Below are 10,983 nucleotides of genomic sequence, written 5' to 3' on the forward strand. Positions count from 1 at the left end.
CAACCTGTGCGGTTTGGGTTGGGTTATCAACTTATTTGGGTTGGGTTGGGTTCAAATAAATGAAAATTTTATGGGTTGGGTTGGTTCATAGGTTCACCTAATATAACCCAAACCAACCCGAATTTATTATTAACTTTAAAAAATATTTTTTTTGTTACTTGTAACACAATTCTTTATATATATATTGATTTAATTTTATTTAATTCCAATATTTTTTGAATAATTTATTCTTTAACAACTCTTAAAAGTAGTTTCTTTACATTTTATAAAGAAACTTTTTATTATATAAATTGAAATTGAGTAGTTAATCTGAATTCAATATATGAAAATAATTAAATTAGATTTTTACATATTTACGTTTTGTTTCTTTTTATAACAAAATTTTAAATAAATGATCTGATTAACCCGAACTGATCCAAACCAAATCTTTCATGGTTGGGTTAGGTTCATTTTTTAATAATGGTTATTTTGATTGAAGAAATTTACAACCGAACAATTGGGTTGGGACTAAAAAATCTTTCAACCCAATCTAACCCAACCCATGAACACCTCTAGTCTCTATGGACAAAATTTCTAGAACGGTCACGACTCATGATCATTAAGACATACTTTATATTAGGTGAGTTAGACTCATTTTGACCACTAGTTCACTCTTTCATAATTACATAAGTTTCTCAATTATTCTAAATATTATTCTAAAGTTCGTTTTTTTTGGGGCAGGAATCTCAAGATTCTTATCGTTTGGATTTAGTTCAATGGTTTTTTTATTATACATTTTCAAAAGTTGCCAAAAAAAACTTTTACATTTAGCAAGTTTTCTGTCTTGTACAGCTATTGAAATTATCCTTTAGTTATTTTTATAAACTAAATTTATATTAAAACATAATAATTAAATTAATGGAAACAAATGTATCGTCTAAATTCGAATTATATTAAATTGATGTATAAATTAATAGTTGTAAAAAAAACATTATACAAATTTAAGACATTTTTAAGTATAATCTCGTAAAACAAATAAAATAATCCTACAAATCAAATATTTTATTTAAAATTGTTGAACATTCATCATCCTAGATATCTATAATATAGGCATGTAAAAAGATTCTAAAAAAAATGAAGCCCCTAAGAATACCTTCAAAATAATTAATAAAATTTTAGGTTCCGTAGATCTATTGTTGTTATGCTTAAAAATCACTACATAAAAGGAAATGAAATTGATGCACAATGAACCCATTATAATTCAAGTGACATAAGTTTTTATCGATACTTTATAATTAATTTTTTTAAAAGAAAATATATTCAAATGATCTATTTTTATTATTAAAAAAATTCAATAAAAGTCAACACTAAGGAGTAAGTGACTAAATTTGAACCTTCATAACCTAATGAAGAGATGAAAATGATATTTTAATTAAAAAAAAAAATCTTAAATTTTGGATAATGAAATTAATTATTGAGGCGAAAAAAATGGTGAAATGGATCAAAGCAAGGAACCGAATTCGATGCTTGAAGTGGAAGATTATTACACCAATCTCCAAATGGGGAGAATTCCCACCGGCTGTATCGGTAACCGGTCGTCAGCTCGAATTTTCTCTATAAATAAGAGCAGCAAGAGCTTAGTACCTTCGTGTCATCGAGCGCCGATTCCTTCTTTGGGTCTCTCTGCTCTGAAAGTTCGCCTTCTCTCTTAATCTACTTCAGATCTCTACCCAATTTTCCTCTTCCAGGTTCATTTCTCTTTCTTTCTTCTCTTTAATGGCTTCCTCTGTGTTTGTATGTGTGTGAGTTTGAGGAGGAATGGATGTTTCTGCTTTTCAAGTCATTGGGTTTTTTGTCGGTTTACTCCTGCTGTTAGGGTATTTGGAATTTTGTTCGTTTTGGTTTTTATTGTGGGGTGTTGTTTTGTGCGCTAATCCTCTCGGATCTGACGGCTTTTGGGGTTTTTCTTGTTGGGTTGGTTTGTTTGGAAGATCTGGTTCTTGCGAGTGTGGTGTCGATCTGTTGGATGAGCTTATTTTCTATTCGAATTTGTTCGTTGTTTGGTCATTTTCTCGCTTGGTGACTTGAGATTACCAAAAGGAATGTTCTGTTGTTATCCTTTCACTCTGGAGATGTGGGTTTTTGTGAACTTTAGGGCTGTGGATTTCTTTCTTGTTTTATGAATTTCAACTGATACTTGCTTGGTTTTGGTGTTTTGTTAGTATACTATAAATGTTTTTGGAAGTATGATGCTGATTCGTATTCGAGGTGAAATGTTACCTTCACAACTGAAATTTTCTAGAATCAATTCTGAGATATGCTCATATGCCTTTGGTTATTCTGTCTTGCTGGGGTATATACTTTCTATATTTGAATACTGAAGGCTATTTATGCATTTTTGTCTTGTAGCTTGAGAGAATGGAGACTTTTCTATTTACTTCTGAGTCTGTGAATGAGGGTCACCCAGACAAGCTCTGTGACCAGATCTCAGATGCAGTTCTTGATGCTTGCCTTGCTCAAGATCCTGATAGCAAGGTTGCTTGTGAGACCTGCACCAAGACCAACATGGTAATGGTTTTTGGAGAGATTACAACCAAGGCGGACGTGGACTACGAGAAGATCGTCCGAGACACTTGCCGTTCCATTGGATTCATCTCGGATGATGTGGGTCTCGATGCTGATAACTGCAAGGTCTTAGTCAACATCGAGCAGCAGAGCCCTGATATTGCCCAAGGTGTCCATGGCCATTTCACTAAGCGGCCTGAGGAAATTGGTGCTGGTGACCAGGGTCACATGTTTGGCTATGCCACAGATGAGACCCCTGAATTGATGCCCCTTAGTCACGTCCTTGCAACTAAGCTCGGTGCTCGTCTCACCGAGGTGAGAAAGAATGGTACCTGCCCATGGTTGAGACCTGACGGTAAGACCCAAGTTACTGTGGAGTACTACAACGACAATGGTGCTATGGTCCCTGTTCGAGTCCACACAGTGCTTATCTCCACCCAGCACGATGAAACTGTCACGAACGATGAGATTGCGGCTGACCTTAAGGAGCATGTCATCAAGCCTGTGATCCCCGAGAAGTACCTTGATGAGAAGACCATCTTCCACCTCAATCCCTCTGGTCGATTCGTCATTGGTGGCCCACACGGAGACGCAGGTCTCACTGGTCGTAAGATCATCATCGACACTTATGGTGGATGGGGAGCTCACGGTGGAGGTGCTTTCTCTGGAAAGGACCCAACCAAAGTGGACAGAAGTGGTGCTTACATTGTCAGGCAGGCTGCCAAGAGCATTGTAGCTGCCGGTCTTGCTAGGAGGGCAATCGTGCAAGTCTCTTATGCCATTGGTGTGCCTGAACCGTTGTCGGTCTTTGTCGACACATATGGAACTGGGAAGATCCCCGACAGGGAAATTCTCAAGATTGTGAAGGAGAACTTCGACTTCAGACCTGGAATGATCACCATCAACCTGGACTTGAAGAGAGGTGGGAATAACAGATTCTTGAAGACAGCCGCATATGGACATTTTGGAAGGGATGACCCTGATTTCACCTGGGAAGTTGTGAAGCCTCTCAAATGGGAGAAGCCTCAATCTTGATGGGTTCGACCGTTGAAAGCCACCATGGAAATTGGAAAACCGACCTTTGTTATTAAGGAATGAATAATGTGTGCTGCCCTTATAACCTAAGGTAGTAGTTACTAATGTTGTTCTTTTTTCTTTCTTCTTTTTTACATGTGAGATCCTTTTGTCTTCGCCTTACTTCTTGCTCCTTTTCTTTTTGCTTTACTTTGCCTCCATGATGTGCCTTTTTTGTATCAGTTTTTATAATATGAAAGGGGATTTTGTCCAAGTTCAAAATTTGTCGGTGATGGAACTAAAATGACTGGCATTTATTGGTGACAATTGTTCATTATTCATATTGGCAGGGCTTTGGCAGGATTATAGGGTGTCTTTTTGGCTGTATGACCTTTATTTTCTGTGCCTAAAGATCTTAGGTTTAATTTAATATATGTTGCTCATACACAATCAACTGTTTATCAATAATTAATACCCCTTTGTTCCTCAAAAAAATCATTAGCACTCGTCCAAAAGGCTCGTTTATAGTTGAAAGTTGAACACTAGGTTTCTTCTTTGGGTGTTTGTTTATTATTTATTCCATTGGAAGCATGGAGTATAAGATTTTTTTATTTATATTTACTTTTTCTATACAAACAGGGTATGGAGTATTTGAACTGTCAACTTCATGGGTAGAATGTATGTTAATTATTATTTAGCTGTTCACCGTGATCGGGTAAAAGAATTTACAAACTTGGGTTCATTGATAAATTGCATCCCTTAAAAAAAATAAAAAAATTGAAGTGTTAAAAGGGCATGTTTGGTTCGTAATCTAGATTTTGTTTTATGTTTTTAGATTTACTGAATTCCAACGAATGTCATAAATTTACTGAATTCTAGCGAATGTGTGAATTTTGTTCTTGAAAACTGATTTTGGATTTTGTGATCCAAATATTATAAATTTTGGAAACAACATTTTTATGTTTTCATTGTTTTCAAATTTATATTTTAAAATTTTGAATAGAGAATTATATTAAACAAAATAAACAAATTTAGAAAATATAGTATGTCATGTTATAAATTTAATTTAAATTTTTAACAATTAGATATGTATTATGTAATATATTATAATTTTATTAAACTCCAATTTGATGTCTATGGTTTGGATAAAGTTAAAATTATTTTACATTGTTTTTAAATTTATGAAATTAATTCCTATGTTTTGATATAATTTTATATGTTTTTATGATCTGTTAAATCCTCTAATAGTATTTATTGGTAGGATATTTGTGAAGCTTTTATCAAACCTAGAGTGTAAATTCTAATTTAAACCATAAAACCTAGAATTTAATTTCTTTCAAATCATAGAGACAAAAGTTTTAATTTATCCTATAAATTATTATAATATTACAAAAACGACAATTATACAACTATTTAACATAAAAACTGTCTATAAATAAATTAATAATAGTTTGTTGTCAACTAATATTCAGTGGGTAACTATAATTTACTTTCAATTGTTTAAATTAGAACCCAATTTTTTAATTTCGTTGTCAAACACATATCTGAAAACATATAATACAACTTTGTTTTCATTTAACCCCTTCTTTTCAAATTTCTATTTTCAAACTCTCTACCGAACAGGCTCAAATTTCTTTCTAAACAGAATATGGGATGTTTTCCAAAGACATGATTTGTGATATTATGATGTAATGTTACAATACAAAGCTAGGTTTAAATTGCTTTTTCTAATATTGATGTTGTGGTGAAAAAGTAAATACTTATTTGGCTAAGTATGGAGTTCGACTCATAGGGTCAACCATGAAACTATACGTTTATTTTGATCAAGTATGGAGACTGTCTACAGGGTTTGCTATAAAGCCTAAATATGATGGTCGATCCATATGGGCGGACATAGAATTTGAGGAGGCTGACCCTATGAAGGTAAAGATTATGCCTAAGCGTTGTACTTTGGTACGTGCTTGGATCATTAATGTAATAAATTCAATGATCCGTAGTAGCTAGTAATGACATGATTAATGACTTGAGAAGTTAATTAGCCAAATAACTGTCAGAAAACTTTTTTCTTTATAATCAAGAGGGTCTTGACATTTGAGTTATGTCGAAATAGATCCTAAATTATCTACTATCTAGCTCTTTAAATCATAACTGACTTGATCGTTGGATCATTGGTGTTCAAAATCATATTGGTGCGAGTTTCTCTATTTTATTGAGTGTCTATCTGATTCTCTCTTAAAAATTACAAATTCATCGTTGATACCAAATTTCAGTATCAACTATTATTCTAAAAAGTCTCGAACAAGTTAGGTTTTAGGTTTAGGAGTTATAGGATAAAAGTAGCTTCTTTGAAATTCTTGTGTGTGTCAATTCGTATTGCTCCTTCTAATTTTGCCTTTGTTTTCTTTGACAGTGATGAGAGGTTCATTCTATCTCAGGATGTAGCTAAAAAAAGGCAACATATTTTGCTTATACACTAATCTTAATCTGAAAAATAATACTAACGATTTTCTAAGATAGCCACAATGCACTTGAAACTTAATTGTAACGTCTTAAAAACTAAACTTGAAACTGTCCTTGGCAACGGCTCCAAAAATTTGATGGCCAAACTGTGTGGATTTATTTAGGTAAAAGATCTGTTAAGAATAGTCAATGATCAATTGAAAGTACACACTACCAATAAGTATTATTATATAAAGTATTCCAAATAATCGTATCCAAAGAGATCGTTTGTAAAATTCAAATTTAAAAGAAATGTTTTCGAGTTGAAACCAAATGTCGCCAATATAATAGTGGAAGGGCCAAAAGTGCTAGTAAACAACAAATGATAATGAAAAGCATGAAATTCGATTAAGTTTTAGTTGGATCAGTATAACAACTCTGGAGAAGTGAATAGAGTTTAATTAAAATTTTTAAGTATGCTCAATTTAAACCAATTAGACACTTTTTAAAATAAATTAATAAAAACCCTAATTAATGCTAAAAATAAGATTGATAAAAAGTATGAAAAAAAAGTTTAATCAATCTCAAAGATAAAAAAAAGAAACTAGAGCATGCAACTAAAATTAATTGCAAAAATAAGTATGAAAGAGTTAGAGAAGAAGAAGGCATAATTTTTATAATGGTTTGGTCAAATTTGACCTACTCCACTTTCTCAAGCGTCTCTTAGGATTTTGATTAAGGATCTCCTTCACTTTCACAAATTAGAGTTGAATTGCTACCTTGCTCCTTTTTCGAGTCCAAGAGCACCGATTCTTTCCACGGGTTAGGATCAAACCGTTACAATGTTTGAAGTTTTAAAAATTCAAAATAAACTTCCTAAAAAGAATGGATATACGAATTGTGCTCACACAATTTAATCTTCACAATGCGATAAGAACTCTCTCCTAAAATAAAGATGAAAAGATGAAAATTGAAAGTTTATAGAGAAACACAAACGGTGACCTTTTTGCTAATTTGAGAATTTTAGAGAGGTGAAAAGTTAAAACAAAAAAAAATAGAGAAGATGAAGTTTAAAAAGAGAAGGAAATATGTTTGCACGCGCGCGAATGCATGCACGTGATTATTTTCTAAATCTAAAGGAAAACAAAAATCCACCTACATAATACAAATTTAAGGTCGCATGGTGTCCAATTTGATGATTTGGCCGTCATGTCACCATTTTGAGTATTTTTCTATTAAGCTTGTTTCGATTATATCTTCTTCATTTGAACTCCGATTTGGGTGATTCAAGAGATATCGGAATTGTTGTCTCAATCTCTATGCTATTGGGTATTCAAAATATTAAATTATTAGTAAACAAAATCATATTTATTATCATCAAAACATTAATTATTTAATTAATTAATTGAGATTAAGAGTAAAAAAAAGTCAACAGCTTCAATCTTTAAAATTAGTATAGAGTTGCACTGTGTCACGGTTATGCTTGTCCAGGGCCTGTTGCCCATGGCCGCATGCCCGATCGACCCCCTTCTAGCATACTTTCATATCTTGTATTGTATTAGCTTAGTTAGCTTGCTTTCTTTACATTTTCATTGTAAGTGACCACTCGCCCTTTTGCATATGCAAGGGCGCCAGTTGGCTTTTTGTTCAGAATGCACTATATGGGGATAAGACTAACCATCACTTCTCATACCCGGAGTAGTACTCTATAAAGCTGTTGTTGTTGCTTATTGCTTTCTAGTCTACTACAATCTTTCTTTCTTTATTCACACTCACAAAAACTTCTTACGAAAACCTTTTCTCCAAACCCGTTTTCTAAAACCGTTTTCCCTAAAACGGAGGTGGAGGTTGCGAGAGGCACTCGGTGTGCCATCGGCAGTCCGTATTCGAGTTGGCTGACTTGTTTCTGAACGGAACAAGTGCCGCACAATCGCTAAGAGAAGCTTCCGAAAGAGCGATTGTGACACACTGCACCTTATGCTATGAATCATATTCATGATTCCATCTTTTGTTTAGCCTTGATTTCAATCGTCCTTAGAAACCTAAGTAACTAGACATATATTTCTATGACTAATGGTAGCTTTTATTAATTAGCATACAACCCTTTAGTTCTATAGTGTGGCTTTTATCTAAGATCATGTGACGTCCTATTTAGGACATTAGTCTCATGTTCTCTTATGAAATTTATGGCATTTTCTTAACCTTCCCAATATAAAAACTCAACTTAAAAAATCAACAACTAATCGTCAAATCCAATAAGAAATTGGATACAGTACAATCTCAATTTGTCAAGCTAACTCATTCTTTGCAGAGCATCCACAAAACAAATCCCTTAAAGAATTTATCTCATAATAGCTTCAGTGACGATAAAGAATTCATAAATACACGAAAAAAAAAAGTTGAGTAAAACAATATCAAGAAATAGAATCAACAAGAATAAATAAGAAAAACAACTAAGACATCTAGAAAAATAGTGTTCTTCAACCTTTGTGACAATCTCTACACTCAATGGGTGGCTCTCTAGCATTTGGAGTACCAAACACAAAGCGACCTTATTTTAACTCGTTAGACCATTCAAGTACACATATTAACCAAATGTACTTGATTTATACGAAAAATAAATTCGAATTCAAGAAAAATGTATATCGAAGTGATGTTCATGCAGTATATTGTGAAAATAGGAGGGGAAAAAAAATCTTAACAATTAAGGACCCGTTTGAATTGGCTTAAGTGTTTTTCAAAAAATTCATTTTTATTTAAACGCTTTTAATAAAAACTTATTAAAATACACATGATAAATTATTTTGAGTGGTTGTCAAACACATCAATTTCTTCTAAAATAACTTATTTTTTAAATTAAATACTTGAAAACACTTCCTAAATTTAATTTAGGAAAAAAAACAAATCAACATATTTATTATGGGAAGGTATACAAAAATAAGGACATAATTGTAAGAAAATATATATAAAATCTAAAACTAAAAAATTTGAAATGTTTGAATATTTGTGAAAATTTGTACTGAGATATTTTATTAACGATGTAATACACCCAAATATAGCCTCACTCTTTAAGACATCATAAATCTATTTAAACAACATATATGTAAACTTTAAACCATTAAATCCCACAATTTTAAACATTAAAAAGTTATGGTATTAATATTGGAGATTTGTTAACATAAAAACCAAAGCTTAAGGACTTGCAAAAAAATTCAAAATCAATTATTTAACATCATAGGGTTTGGAACATAATTTAAAATCGAATAAATATTGAAAAATAAAAGGATCAATAATAAGTATTTTTTTTTTAAAAAAAAAACATTAATACATTTTCTTCCCGTTTGAATTCAAGGGAGATTTCAACTTATTTTTAAATAATAATAATAATATCTCATCAATTGAGCTATACTAGCCAATGGGCTATGAAATCCAAATTCATGTTAGAAAGATTTTATTATTAAATTTACTTCAGATTTTATTGGACTTTGTACATTCAGTTTGAAAAGTTGTTATATCTTTTTGTATAGTCCTATGCGCCTACTTTTATTCTCTATATAAATTAATCGATCAATTGAAAAAATTAAATTTGATATCAAAGCCCTTGTACCATGTTGTTTCTCCTACTTGCTACAATGAGTTCATCTTCTTCATCCCAATCCAATACGACTATTTCTACTTCCCAAATCTTTGGCTAGTAACCATGTTCTCCATGCTCGTATGAAACATATTGGGATTGACTATCACTTTATTCCCGAAAAGGTTATTCGTGGGGATCTTTTTGTTCAATTCATTTCTCCCACGAATAGATTGCAGATTTGTTTACTAAAGCTCTCTCAACATGTTTCTTTCAGCATTGTACTAGCAAACCCATGACTTCTCCTCTGAGTTTGAGGGGTGTATTATATTTACTTCAAATTTTCTTAGATTTTGTAGATTAATTTTATAATTTGTAAGTTATTATATCTTCTCCTATTATTTAGGATTATTTGTTGTATAACTCCATTTGCAATCTACTACAAAAGGATCACAACTCTCTACCGAAATTAATCAATCAATTGAGAAATTTAAACTCAAACTCCTTAGTTTAATTTTTTATATCCTTATATTATATTACAAAATTTCGATTAATTTGCTTCATGTTAACTATTAAGTCATCTAAGTCATATGTCTCAAACCATTTTTTTTTTTTGGTTTTTTTTATTTTTTAATATTTATTTATTTATTTTGGATCTAGGGTTCAAATTTGATATAATTGTTTTGTCGAGTCTTTATTTTGTTGTTTGTGGATGCTTGAAGCTAAAATGTGTCGAGCTAACTTTGTGTTGACTTTGGTTTACAAAAAGGTCAAACTTTTGAGTAAGTTCCTTTCAAATCATTTCAATTTTATTTATTTATTAATTATTATTATTTGATGATGCTTAGAAATATAATAAATAAGTATAAGTTGATAACCATTTGATTATTTTTAAATGAAAGTTGATAACCATTTGATTTTCTATTTTTTATTTTTAAAATTTGTGTTTGTTTTCACACCTTCAATAATTTCATCTTTACTATGAAAATATTTAAATTCATAGTCAAATCAAAACCTACGAACCATACTAATTGGATTTCTTAGTCTCTCCAAATGTTAGTCGTATGTTAACCACATATCATTCAAGATTACATTTAATAACACTAGATTTTATCTGTAATAGATAATATAATGTTGCATAAAAAAATTAAATTAAATAATATAAGTAACAATAGGGTTATAAACCTAATTTTCAAAGAGATTTTAGTACAGATGACCACAATCTGATTGTACTAGTAATGGTGTTGAATGCCCTGAATTTTAAAAACAATGAAACCTAACATTTTACTTATGTCACAATTACGTGAACATAGTGAAATTAGCTTAGGGTCGCAAGCTCTCACCCATCACAAATGCTTAGGTTCCCAAACGGCATTTCAAAGTACTTCACTTTGAAAGGAAACTCTTAACCA

The 10,983-nt window shown here is 31.6% G+C and overlaps 1 protein-coding gene across 1 annotated transcript; it reads left to right on the forward strand.

The window, feature by feature from the left end:
* Positions 1–1,570: 1,570 nt before the first annotated feature.
* On the forward strand, positions 1,571–3,885 carry LOC120090476 (S-adenosylmethionine synthase 2-like). The gene is made up of 2 exons (XM_039048172.1): positions 1,571–1,727; positions 2,389–3,885. The coding sequence occupies exon 2, from the start codon at positions 2,398–2,400 to the stop codon at positions 3,577–3,579; it is 1,182 nt and encodes a 393-aa protein (XP_038904100.1). The 5' UTR covers positions 1,571–1,727; positions 2,389–2,397; the 3' UTR covers positions 3,580–3,885.
* Positions 3,886–10,983: the final 7,098 nt, after the last annotated feature.

Source organism: Benincasa hispida, chromosome 11, assembly GCF_009727055.1.
Source record: "Benincasa hispida cultivar B227 chromosome 11, ASM972705v1, whole genome shotgun sequence".
Lineage (NCBI taxonomy): Eukaryota > Viridiplantae > Streptophyta > Magnoliopsida > Cucurbitales > Cucurbitaceae > Benincasa > Benincasa hispida.

What these genes read in the sequence shown, in the direction of transcription:
- LOC120090476 (XM_039048172.1), top strand. Translation starts at nt 2,398, where the DNA reads ATGGAGACTTTTCTATTTACTTCTGAGTCTGTGAATGAGGGTCACCCA.